Below are 13,879 nucleotides of genomic sequence, written 5' to 3'. Positions count from 1 at the left end.
TCTAGTATTTGATATTATAGTGATACATGCTGAGTAGCCAAATACTAGCTATGGTGTCTTGTGAGTTGGTTGGTCGGATTCTGCCTTATGTTATTGAGTAGATAATAATGCAAGTAGAATTATTTGCAGTAAATTTCTTTCTGAAAGATCTTTGCCATAGCAATCTGAAGTCCTCATATTTCTGGCAGGAAAACTGCCATATTTGTATTTAAACTTTAAAAAGTAATGTGGGGGGGCAAAATGAATAGTAAATAAAGTTGACTTTTCACTTTGAAAGAAAAGTTTGTTTATAGTTTCTATGCCAATTTCAGATTTACATCTGAGTACAACTGCAACTGAACAAGGATAAATAAATACAGATAATCTGTTACTATGTGAGTAAATACAAATTGAGTACATTAAAAATTGGATCGTTTTGGAGTTGACTGCCAGAATCAGGACAACCATAGTTTTCCTTGGGGCTGAAAGGATGGAGTTTTCAATGGGTTGAGACTTTTTCAACAGCTGACCAGAGAACATTTGATGTGTAACGTTAAACCAGCGTTTTCCCTGGCTTCTCAGTTACTGTACCTTGCCTGCTGGGGGCATGGAGTGTTTATGGTCCAGCTGCAAACAGCTCTTCTTGCCTTAGTGCTCTTCTTTTCCATCTGGCTCTTCCTGTCCAGAATCATCCGGGCTCTTGTCCTTGGCCTTATTCAGGGATAGGGAACTTTTTTTTTTTCCTACCAAGGATATTTTTCTGCTGTTTGGGTATTCATAACATAGTTCTCAGGCCATACAAAAACTGTCAATTTAAAAATGAGCCTGCTGTAGGTTTATTGAATTTCAAGTTCTGCCTGTTGTTGCTTTGGCAGGGCCCATTCATATGATTTTTCAGGCCTGTTATGTCCCGTGGACCTGACATTCCCCACCCATGGGGCTACCATTACACCACTTGGGCACCAGGTCTTATGCTTAGTCCTCTGGCTGTTTTTCTCCCAAGGTCGCTTAGTGCTGCCTTGTTTCCTTTTGGTCTCAGATATAGGTGGGGAAAAAAAGAAAGAAATGAGTGATTTTAAGAAAGGAAAGTAGATATGAAGAGAAGGAGGAGAGAATAAAAGATACGATTGCTGTGAATGTTGATAGAGAATGATCATTTCTGCCCATGCTTTTATGTGTGAGAAATTGCTTCCACTTTAGTGGAGACTTCACCTACAGATAGGAGTGAGCCTACCAGACGGGCTCTTTGTCCTTCAGTTTGTCGGATTTAACTTACTATAACATTTGAAGATTCCACCGTTTCTCATCTGTCCTTGAATGGTCCACTGACAGCTGTAAAAGGGATTTCAGTGTAGTGCTTGAGCCTATTATGCGACATTGTTGACGCTCAGCATCACTGTGGATATAAAACTACATTGCTAAGCAAGAGTCATTCCTGGGATGAATGCCCTTGTTTGGTTTAGGATAGGATAGGTAGCTGATGCTTTTCAACCCCAAACTCTAATTACAATTCTGCTTGGTAGTTGCTAATTTGAATCTGTCTTTGCATGTGTTTTTTGTGACCAAAAAGTGTTTTATTCCTGTTGTGTGATATGGGAGATTCCATGTGGTCCAGTACTCTAAAGGAAAAGAGAATGTTGAAAACCTGTTGTGTAGCCAGTGTGGTAGGGTGCCTTCCTGGGATTACATGCACATGCTCCAGTTGGCAGGCTGTTTACATCCATCAGGATTGTTGTGAACACTCTGTGATACTCTCTAAATAATGTTAATCTTTTTTGAAAGGTGGCTTATTCTTAAACACAGTGATACTTGAAGAATTGCTGTCAGCTAGTATTCCACCAGATGGCGCAAGTACCTTTGGAATACTGTGGTATTTCGTTTTTCTCTGCTTTGCCATATTTGGCCCTCAGAGAGAGGAGAGTAAGAGAGAGAGTGTGTGAGTATGTTAATATTAACCACTTCACTGATATACTACTGCATCACCTAACTTTTTTTTTTATATCGTGGACAGTCAGTTGATGGTGCAGATCATTCAGGACGCCAAAATAAATTTTACAGATATGTAATTTGTGCTTAAGTTTTATCATGCATTTGTTTCTCATCCACCCCACATGTACAAATTGGGGTATTTTGGCTGACTTTTCTACCTATCTTTTAAAACGTTTTATCATAACAATATCACAGTGTTACTATGGAAAGGTCTTCTAGAAGCCATGTTCAGAAGTCATCATTAGCAAAAGATATGTTAACTACTCAGCTTTAAAGTCAAAATAACTTTAACAGAAAGTTTGGTAAGACTTAAGAATATATTTATTATTGTATTAGATTTCCAGATGCTTAAATTTTAAACTTATTACGATTAAAAATAAATATTACAATAAATATTACATGGCTTTTAGTGGAAAATCTGAAGAAACAAAAATATAATTAAGGAAATAAGTAACATTCGGGTTTTATTAACATATTGCATGGAATCCATTTCTTTTGTCTAAACATGTATTTTAAAATACCAAAGTTGATGTCATAGTTTTATTACCGCTTCTTGACTTAATATTTTACCATGAATATTCTACATGAGATCGAAATGTCTTACAGTAATAATTTTTAGTTACATTTAATGAACACTTTTATGATAGCTTCTTCTGGACACAACTGTACTATTGTGGTATATGCTCATTAAGATTTTTGTATTTTGGTAGTTATTTCATATACATTTGTAGCATAACTGGTCCAGAGAGAATGTACATTATTGTGACTTTGAATCTTACTTTTTAAAGTGACCATCCAAGATTTCTGCAACTTAGAAATCTTCAGTGGTGTGCACTCTTGCTTGTTTCCCTGTGTCCTCTTTGCCACTAGATTTAGTTTTAAGAACGGCTTGATACTGCTCAGTGCAGACTGCCTGAAATGCTGTTCCTCATTGAAGCAATTAAGAACAAGAACTTAGGGCAGCTTTGTGCTGTCTTAGCACTAAGCTGTGTATTTCAGGCATTCATGTTTTCATGCCCTTCTGATGCTGGTGGTTTGGATTTTGACTTTGCCTCTTCTGCTTCAGGAAAGATCATCCTTGCAAAGCACAGAGTTAGGATTTGTACTGGTTTGTATTTTTAGCCCTTTTTGTTGTTTAGAAAAATAGCCTGAATCATTTACCATCTCTTGATTGGAGCGTCTTGCAGTTTGAAAAGCAGGAAGACTGGATTTTCGATAAAGTGGTTTTTCAAAGTAAGTGCAGTGGCTAAGCATTTAGCATAGTAGCTGTTTTTAGTATATGCTTTTTGGTAGGCAGAAGGAAGATAGAAAGTTCAGAATGATAGGTCTTGAAGAATTCTAGTAAAATTTGCTAAGAAATTAAAAAAAAACAAAACAAAAACAAATAAAAAAAAAAACAACTCTTCAAGGCCAGGCACTTGGGACATGGGCACATTGTGCCCAAGTGTCTTGTGTCTGGTCGCAGCGTCCTGGGTAGAGTCAGTGAGGCGCTGCCGCCAGCTTGGGAGACCTGCTGTGGGTTGTGGGCTCCTGGCATCAGCCTGGACCCAGTCCTTACCATTGCAGGTAGTTGGGAAGTGAACCAGCAAATGGGTGCATGTTGTTTCTCTCTGCCTTGCAAATAAATAAGTCAATACCTAAAATTTAAAGTTACGGTTCAAAATTTTTTTTGCTGAGCAAGAATGTACTAGTCTGTATTTAAACTGTCTAGTTTAGGAAATATATCCTCATTTTTGGTATCTTATTAGCTGTGTTTTGAGTAAATTCCTCAGTCATGCGTGTAGTTTGTTTTAAAATCAGAACAACAACAAGACAAAGCAAAACCAGGTAAAGCTCTTGTCATGTTTGAGAGCTGGGGAGATGGAAGGAGATGGCTGCAGTCTTGCAAATGAAAAGTTTTAATAGCCCATTCCCAGCTCTGTAGCAAACAGCCACATGGAAAAGCTGGTTTCCTTGTGAAGAGAAGCTCACCCTCTCGTCTTGATTTGGTGAAAAAATAAAGCATTCCCTTACCGATAGAATGAATAGTCACTGTAAGAAAAATGCTCGCAAACTAGGTTTGAAAAGGTTCATTGACATACAACCTGTCATGGTAGAAGAAACTCAGAACCTGTGGAGATAGCTTCTGTAAAGTGAGCACATACCATTTTAAAAGAAGATAAATTGCATTGTATTGATTATTGATCAATTTTATTCAACATCGTTATATTTTACTAGAGATAATAAAATTTAACACCTTTAACTGACGGAATTCTTGTCTGTTTTAAATGACTAGGAAAGTGAATACATCTGTTCTGTAGACACTGTGCCTGTGATTTGGATTCTGATGTGTGATTTGTTTTTGCTTAGCCAAAATACTTCAGATACATCGTAATTAAGTGAAATCTTAAATAACCCTGATTTAATTCTAGTAAGTCCAAGGAGAGCGTGTAAGATCTTCTTTCTTACATTTAAACCTGAAGATGCCGTATGTGTCTACTTGGGCATTCGTCTAAGCCGTACCACTTTGAAGGGCATCTGGGATATGGCAACAAGCTTAAAAGAGTAGTCTCCTTATGACTGTGCCCCTTAAATTCCTCGCAAGTAAATTCTGCCCAGAGTCATGTCTACCTTATGACAAAATGCAAAAAATAATCCAGTTGCTAAGATTTTGAGCCTGATTTGTTTTTGCTGAAGAGAAATCACTTTCTGAAATATAATACGTACTCAATCATTAAGGTATATAAATTCTGTATGAAGTTTATTTTTACTTTCTTCAAACTATATCAGAGATAATTAGAATAATTTCCTAATCATTTTTCGGAAACTTCCCATTAAATAGAAATTGATTTATAAAGCCAGCATGTTTTCTGTTAAACATCTATCCTCGAACTCTAAACAGAAATTAAAAAAAAAAAAAAGGCAAGGAAAGAGGAGGGGGCATACCAGCTTTTCTTTTTAGCAATTCCTCCTGGAAAAAATCATCACCACTTTCAGTTTGATTTGTTTCATTTAATTCTTGCCACATATACTTCTTATGTCCCTATATGTTTTATATTGAAGTAATCAGCATTGAGGGTTTTTCTGTTCATTTAGATTATTTAAGCTTTCTGATCTATGCTTAGTCCTGAACTGTTTATTGGACCCATACTATTCAATAAGTAAAGCATATAAAATTTACTACATTTTGTATTGATTTAACATTAAGGTTAATCTAAAATCTTTGGGTGCAATGTGTCACATCTGTTTTGTATTCTTCTGTTTAAAAGAAGTGGCAGTGTGGTATTTGGAGGAATATTTATTATCTGACTGTTTTTCTTTGCAACAGTTTCCCTCAATCTAGTGAGAATTATAACCTCCAAGAGACAGTGAATCACCCAGCAGATTCTCAGGTACCCAACAGCTAAAGGGCACAGTTAATTAGAATTTCTATTTGTCCTTTCGGTTCCCTTTCCTTAAATAGTAACTTTGGAGCCTTTGGAAATGATAGAAAATAAATTTACAGTGAGATTAAAAAAAAAAAAAAAGAAAAATGTAACTTTTCTGTTAATAGTTCCAGCTTCTGTACTATACAGATTTTTTGACTTATTTTTTCAGAAAAGACTTTTTTAGATTGTGACTTAACTGTTGTGTTTGAAATGGAATTTTCCATGGCTGGTGATTGAATATTCATATCCTGTGGTGGTGTTTCTTAACCTTTTTTGGGGTCATGGATTTCTTTAAGTAATCAATGAAAGTTATAGCTTTCTTTTCCCAGGGGGGAAAGATGCATACACCAACCATTTTGCATGTAGTTTTAATTAATCGTGCCTTTCTCTACTCAGGAGTCTGAGGGCCCCGGGTTAGGAAGCACTGCGATTATGGAACTAAAAAATCTTCCAGTGTGGGGGCTTTAGCATCAGGTTACGCCTTATTGAATGTCTTCACTTCAAGCATTACTTAATGTTACATTTCCTCCTTGATTATTATATAGTGAAAGATACCTGTAATCTAAGTCTTACTTTGTAGAAACACAATTATCTTTTGATTTTAAAATTAGTCTCTGAAACTATAAACCATATTTGACCTTGCATATGTATATACTTTAGGTCCTACTGTACGTGCTTAAGGAAACAAAACTTACTTCAAGTTTGATTGAGAGGTCAGGGCAATGGAGAGATAAGTTCTTACAAATGTATTGTTTAAGAAAATAGTTCTTTAGAAAACAAATGTTAAATTTGTTACTTGGCAGAAAAAAAAATAGAGGTTCTCATTTTAATGATAGGTTGTGAAGATTTCAGAATTACCTGGTTGTTTATGGGTTGAGAGAAATCTAAATCTGTAAGGGTTACAATCAAATCTAGTTCAGTAGCTTAACCAGCTCTGTGACGTGGGGCCTGATGCTTAAGTATGAAATGGAACCTACTCTTTTAAATGAGAGAATATCCATAAAGTACTTGGTTTTGTGTTTTGAATATAATTTATACTTAATGACCTCTTACACTATTATGACGATAGTTCTGATGAAAATCAAGATGTGTAGCTTTGCTTTTCAAATCTGATGTCCATTTTTTTTTAAAATTGCAAAATTTAGAATAGATCTTGGTTGCAAACAGGTGAGTCTTCACATTTCCTAGAATGTTTTTCTCTAGATTTAGTGGCTTATACTTGTTGTCAGATTCCAATGTGGAGTTCTCTAAATTAGATGGGGGTGGTAAATAACTTTTCTGCTATTTACTTTTCAGGTTCAGTTGTCACAGTAGTACAAAATATTACAGTTGTTCACTGAATTTGTTTCATGTAATTGAAATATTGCAGCAGAGGAAAGGAGGCACTGTTTAAAAGTAAATTATAAATTGAATTTGTTTTTTATTTCTGACACCCAAATGGTGCTATTAGTAGTTTGTTTAGGTAGGATGGATGATGCTTTTTTGCCTGTTGTAAAGAAGAACTATAAATTTTAGTTGTTTGATAAATTGTGCAAATGTCCACCAACATACAAATGTCAGCTGTAGTAGCATGTACCCATTGTTGATTGTTGAGTATTTGGAACCAGAAAGAGAAGGAAAGAGAGTGAATTGAATAATATTTTGATTATATTACGGTTATAGTGAAATGGTTTAGCACCTGTCTGAAGTGAAAGGCTCAAATTCACTAAAAAATGATTTCAGACAACCCCGCCTCCAAAAAAAAAAAAAAAGAGGTGGGGTAATGTCTTACCTGATGCTTCTCTTTGCGTGTTGTGATTGTTAGTTACAACAGTAGTTGTGACCATGGTTTATGTGTTTTATGTTTGTTTTTACAAGCATATAGTATCCATACTTATGCCTGTATGCTTTCCAAGATACCTCAGAATGATTAATTCAGAAAAGAATCATGGGTCCAGTGTGGTGGCCTAGCAAAGACATCGCCTTGAATACGCTGGGATCCCATATGGGCGCTGGTTCTAATCCTGGCAGCACTGCTTCCCATCCAGCTCCCTGCTTGTAGCCTGGGAAAGCAACTGAGGATGGCTCAAAGCCTTGGGACCCTGCACTGCATGGGAGACCCAGATGAGGCTCTTGCCTCCTGGTTTTGGGTCGGGTCAGCTCTGGCTATTGCGGATTGTTGTGGAGTAAATCAGTGGATGGAGGATCTTTCTCTTTGTCTCTCCTCCTCCCTGTATATCTGACTTGCAATAAAAATAAGTTGTTACAAACAAAGATAAGAATCATAAATGTCACTCAATATTGGATTGTAAACAGGAGAAGCTAAGTATAAAATAGCCTCAAAATTGTCATGTTCTTCCAGCTTATAGTGTTCATATGCAAACCATCTTTTGTTACCAGTATTAGACACATTTCTTGTTACCATTCAGAGAAAAGAAAGAGGTGAATTCACCATAGGCGTAAATTTTGTGTATTTCCTCGAAGGAAGACAAATGTTATTTAATCACTTTATGTTAATGAACTGTTACAGGTGAAGAGGACACGCCACTGTGATTAGATAACACATTCATTATTTAATGAATGAAGAGGACCCTGTTTGTTTTTTTCTTGTGACATTCGTTTCATTCATGCTTTTTCTTTGACCTGGCAAAAACTTGTGAAGTGATACTTCCTGTTCTTTCTCTTTTTCAGCATTGTGAGTGAGGCAGGAGCCTCCATCTACAGTGTCAGCCCTGAAGCCAACAAAGAGATGCCAGGGCTGGACCCTAACTTGAGAAGTGCAGGTAAGAAAGCATGGATCATCACACAGCATGTGATTTTGTATTTTGGACTTACACATGTGGTGAGCTAAGTATTTTAAACATTCAAGGACATTTAAAAGTTATACCACATTCATAAAAACATGAAGTCATTTGGTGATTGGCAGGGTTCTGGGGGAAAAACATGCCTGAAGAAGGCTTAGTGGAATGTGCTTACAGCTTTTAATCTGGCACACTGTCAATGTGTTGAACTTGAGAGAGATGGTGATGACCTAATATTGTAAAGTATACTAGGCAACACTCATTTCTACACTTCCAAATGGTTAATTATGTAAATTTCCCCTTAATAAAAAAAATGAACAATAGTTAGACCTCCTCTTCCACCTGATATAATTGTCCTTATGCTCCGTGTGCAGAATTCTGGGAATTTATTTTCTGGAGAGGATTAAATAGTGGAATAGGCAGCGTACAAATGCCAGGAGGGAATACCTGCTGACAAAGGGGTGGGATTCATGAAATGCTTCCTGTTGTAGAAAAGACCTTGGAGGAGAATCATCCTGTGCAGATTAGAAGAGCCAACACCTAAGCAAGCTGAACTCTGCTCCCACAAAGAAACTCGCAGAGCACCTTTCAGTGAAGCCAACAGTTCCCAGCCTTCCCCGTGAGCTAAACAAAGTAACTGAAGAGTCTTGTCCCTAGGACAGTCAGGAGTCATCTAGCATGCAAGGGAAACCTAGACTGTTAAAGACAGAAGCCAGACTTGCCCTGGAATGGGGTGGGTGTAGGAAGAGTCAGAAGGCAAACAGGAAAAATTAAAAGCTTAATATTCATGGATAAACAAAAGATGTTGTACTCATTTAGAAATACATTTCTATAAAGCAACAATCACATTTTTAGATAGACACGCTATTTGAGTTTTGCAAAGTTTTTACTGGTTTTGTCACCTTAATTATCTTTATCACAGTCAAGATGAAGAGTCTTTTATTGTCATCGTATTTGTCAGACTCTTGTTCAGAAATTTATTCACTGGTTAGTGGGTCAATACTTTTATAGGTTTACTTCAAGTACTAAAATTACATTTTAGTAAGCTTTATAGTAAATGAAATTCTACTTTGGAGTTTTTGAATGAAAAAGATGGCATAGGAAAGTTGTGCTTCCTTTCCTGTGTGCTGTTTTGTGGCATGAAGAATAATATTGGTCTTTAAAAATACACACCTCCGCTCTGAGATTGTTAGCAGCAGTGTAGGGCAGATATAGCAAGGTACTGTCTTTGGGCAGTAAATTGGCTTGCTACACAAGTTTTGGGATACAGACTTTCCGTAGAACTAAAAGGCCAAACTCAAGGGAAATGAAATTATATTATTTAGATGCAAAATTTTTTTAATCCCTGCAACTTTTTTTCATAATACACATTTTTATGAACTAATTTTAAGCCTTGGAATACATGGATTTCAAAATTTGTATTCCAAAATAAGCTTACCTTTTAATTCCATTTTCCGTAAACTTTCCAAAACATCCTTGTATGTCCAAACTGTACCCTTCATTTAACATCTCCCCATTTCTTTTTCCACTCTCTGACTTGTCTTACTGATTTTTGATGACATATGATAGACTATCAGTTTTTGTTTACATATCATTTTAAAATCACTCAACTAATAGAATCTTACTCATTTCGGTACTTTTCAGTTGCTTAAGTTTTCTAGGTAGACAGTCATCATCTACAAATAATAACAGTAATTGTCTAGTCTGCCATTTCAGATTTTGAGGATAGGATCTTCAAAAACTTCTGTGAAAAAGAGTATCATGAAAAGACTCCGCATGGATTATAATAAGTGTCTTTGGTACATCAAAAGAAATTTGTGCTAACTTGCAACATTTGGTTTGAGGCACTGAGAAAGGTAAGACACATCGCTTCTCAGCCTTTTGGCTAAGATCAAGTGCAGAAAGTTAAGACACAATTTGAAAAGAACTCCTGTCAGAGCAACATGGATTCTGCTAAAATGTAAGGAAGAACAACCATCAAATCTGGTGAAACCTGAATGGTAGACTGGTCAGATTGTTCATGAGGATAACACTCCCCAAAAAATCAGCTTTTTGCCAATGATGGGACAAAGTAGGACCAGAATTGTGGCACAAGGAGTTAAACTGCCACTTAAAATGCTGGCATCCCATCATGGAGTGACAATTTGAGTATCAGCTGCTTTCCTTATGATTCAACACCCTGCTAATGCGCCTAGACATGCAGCAGAAATTGGCCAGGTACTTGGATTCCTACCATCTATTGTGGGAGAGCAAAATGGAGCTCCTGGCTCCTGGCTTTGGTCTGGCTTAACCCAAATCTGGTGTTTAAGACCATCTGAGAAATGACTCACCAGAGAGAACCTCTTCCTCTCCATATCTCTGCCTTTTAAATATATAAATTTTTTAAAAGGGATAGGGGATAGAGCAGCATTGAAAAAAAAAAAAAGCCTGCAGTATCAAACTATTCATTAATTTGCAAAAAAAAAAAAAAAAAGTTGATCTTGTTCGTGTCCTGATTGAAGAGGACCAGTAATTCATAGTGCAGAGAGCAATCAACATGATACTGATTTAGCTTATGCAGTTATGACTGAAAATGAGAAAAACTTCCTGCTCTGTGGGTACGCAAACTGTTGTGCTTCAGTGAGATAAAAGCAGAGCCGAAACAGAAATTTTAAGCAAATGAGATGGAGATTCTGAAGCATTTCTTCAAGGAACTGCAAAGTAGAGGGAACGTGGGGTTACCAGTGGAATCCTAAAGACAAAGCGGTGGCTGGCCATAGGTAGACGTGGTACCGTCAGAGTGGATGTAGACTAGCCAGAGGTTTTGAGGGATACTCACCATCACTGTTAGCTTTCTGGAAGGCTCAAGAATGATAGCATCTGAGAAGAGAGTGCAAGCTTTACCAGAAGGCCACTGAAGGAAGAAACTTCTCCACAGATTCCTTGTCTACCACAATAATGTTCCCACACATCCCCCTCACCTAGCCAGGATAATTTGTCAATAGTTACGGTGTAAAGTCATTAAGCATCTACCCTTCAGCTGATTTAGTTCTGATTTCTTTTTCTTTCTTGTTCTGAGGGTGCTTGCTTTCCTTCAGTTAATAATGTAGAAATGAAAGGAGTACAAGAAAGGTATCATCATTTCCAAAATGGTTTTGAACTTGATGGAGCTTATATTTACAAATAAAGTTTATGATTTTGTTTTCATCTTGTAACTCCATTTTCTACAAGCTTTTAAAAGTCTCCATTTTTTCCTTTTTTGACTGAATTGTGTTCACTAAATTACTGTGTCAAATACTAGCTTTGACACAGGAAATTATTGGTGTCATGTGTAAATAATAGTATTTAGCATACATTTGGGCAACCTACATTTTAAAAATATATGACTTCTATATTCAAATACAATTTGTGTGGCATATAATTTACCCTTTTAACGTGAAGAAGTTCTCATTTTTTATTCTATTCTGAGTTGTACAACCATCACCATAATCCAATTTTAGTACCCAGTCATCACCTCAAAAAGAAAATCAGAAATCACCTCCATTCTGAATCCTGTTCTGTATATTTCAAATGAATGGATTTGTATCACATATAATCTTTGGTGACAGGCTTCTTTTACTAAGCGTGATGTTTTCAAGGTTAACTTATGCTGTATGGTTTGTTTTTTTCTTTTTTGCCAAATAGCATTATATGGATATGCAATAGCTTGCTTATTCATTGGCCGATGGATGTTAGGGCTGCTTTTACTGTGCCGTTATACACAGTGGAGTAGAGATTTATGTATAATGTTTTATGTGAGCCTGTTTTTATTTCTCTTGAGTTTATCTCAAAATTAAAATTTGGGTGCGTTTTTAAACTCTGTTTACATTTTCCAGAGATTTTTTTCATCATTCTCTTCCTCTTTCATTGTTTCCTCCTTTTTTCTTCTGTCTCCAGACTTCAGCTCTTGACTCTCAATTCCCTGTGTTAGTAATGTACTAAACTGTCTTGTCCTAAGCCACCTCTCTTATTTGCAAGAAACTGCTGTCTGCCTGATCATGCTTGACTTAGAGCTCATCACCATTACTCCCAACACCCTCATTCTTGGTTATCCTGCATTTGGAAAACAGCACCATCTTTCTAAAGGCTGGACACATGACTTTAGAATTCTTCCATGCTAGGATTTTTATGCTGTGAACATCTGACAGAAGAACACTTTTATTAGAAATTCTCTCAAGGCTGTTTTCTGGGGGACACTGTTATTCGAGAGATTCTCAGAACTTATTTGAATTAAAACTGTTATTGTAACTTAGAATTAATACATATGCCACTTAGAAATCTTCATTTCTAGTCTGTTGTTTGCATATAATGATAGTACGGTCAAAAGAGAACACTAGCAGAGAAGCGATTAGAAGGGTGCCAGGTAGAAAAGAATTTAAAATTCTTCTGTGTGTATTAAAAATGTTAAAATAATTGCTTACCCAAACTTACCAGATTATACAAGTGTTCTAAACTATGTCTAAATTCAGATTTTCAAAAATGTGTGTTTTCTGTGGGGCTAGATTTGAGGACTTTCCCACTGTTGATCTTTTTATTGGTTTTCTAATATTGCCTTCCATATACAGTACATATTCTGATTGTTTTTTATGTTTGTTTGTTTGTTTTTGGGTGGTGGTGGGTGGAAATAGGAGGAGGAAGAGAGGTATCATCTGGTAACTGGTTCACACCCTGGATGCTGCCTTCAGCCAGGGCTGGACCAGTTCACCACAAGCATTTTGAAATTCCATCTGGGTCTCCATGTGGTGACAGAGACCCAAGTACTTAGACTACCACCTACTTTCTCCCAGGAGGTGTGTTAACAGGTAGTTGGAATTAGAAGTGGAGTTAAAACCTGAAACCAGTCATATTGATATGGGATACAAGCATCCTAAACAGTTTCTTAACTGCTGTGCAGACACCCATTGCAGTATGCCTCTGTTGATAGTTTATATCAAGAGCTTTGCCTCGGAAAATATTTTGAGTGAAATGTGTTTGAAAATCATTTTTACTGCATAAGCTTAAAGGCTAGGGCAAAGAAGTAATGTTTATATTAGAGAATTTCAAGCAAATCTCTGACAATCTGTGATTACAAATTATTAGTGCTTATTGGAGGAAAACATTTGACCTGTTACCAGTTTTTGGTAAGGAGTATCCAAAGACCTCAAAATTGTCAGTCTCACCTGTATGAGAACTAAGTAGATCATTTGGTAATGACACAAAATTGTTTTTTAAGCTTGTTTGTCAGGCTGCCACTGTTAGTGTAGGTTAGACATAATAATAAATTGTGTGAGAAAGATCTGAATAATGGGCAGTTAACATATTCACAATAGCTCCTCACTTTGGTGAGAGAAGTGGTGTAGATCAGTGACTGGATCATGCCTTCCAAGAGGTAGCTTCCAATGAACTTAATGTTTCCACTTAATGAAGTTACATTCCATCAGGCAATGTGAAAGGATGAAATTGATTAGCTTTCTCATGCTTGGAAAGTGGAAGCTGTCCATATGTAAGGATTCAATGTAACTGTGCTATTTGAATGTGGAGAGAAACATCATTAAAAATTTTTGTTGGTTACATAAATGTTTTTCTCACTGGATGTTTCTTAAAAACTAACTTAGGAGGTTATATTAATATTTGGTTAAAAGTTGATGACAGTAAATTGTAATCTGTTAAATAATGGCATAGATAAGAAGTAATTGGAGTAAAGTCTAAACTTTCTTTATCATGGAT

General features: G+C 36.4%; 1 protein-coding gene across 2 annotated transcripts in view; it reads left to right on the top strand.

Moving 5' to 3' along the window:
* The window catches only part of SRBD1 (S1 RNA binding domain 1), a 179,665-nt gene that overhangs the window by 79,255 nt on the left and 86,531 nt on the right, over positions 1 to 13,879 (top strand). For both annotated transcript variants that reach the window (XM_040993200.1, XM_040993201.1), the window contains exon 15: positions 8,046 to 8,137. In XM_040993200.1, the coding sequence (XP_040849134.1) occupies positions 8,046 to 8,137 (92 nt within the window). The remainder of the gene's footprint in view (positions 1 to 8,045; positions 8,138 to 13,879) is intronic.

This window comes from Ochotona curzoniae, unplaced genomic scaffold (assembly GCF_017591425.1).
Source record: "Ochotona curzoniae isolate NIBS_2020 unplaced genomic scaffold, NIBS_Ocur_1.0 contig_883, whole genome shotgun sequence".
Classification (NCBI taxonomy): Eukaryota; Metazoa; Chordata; class Mammalia; order Lagomorpha; family Ochotonidae; genus Ochotona; species Ochotona curzoniae.
The sequence above is the reverse complement of the archived record's forward strand: the minus strand, read 5'-3'. Positions and strand labels throughout refer to the sequence as shown.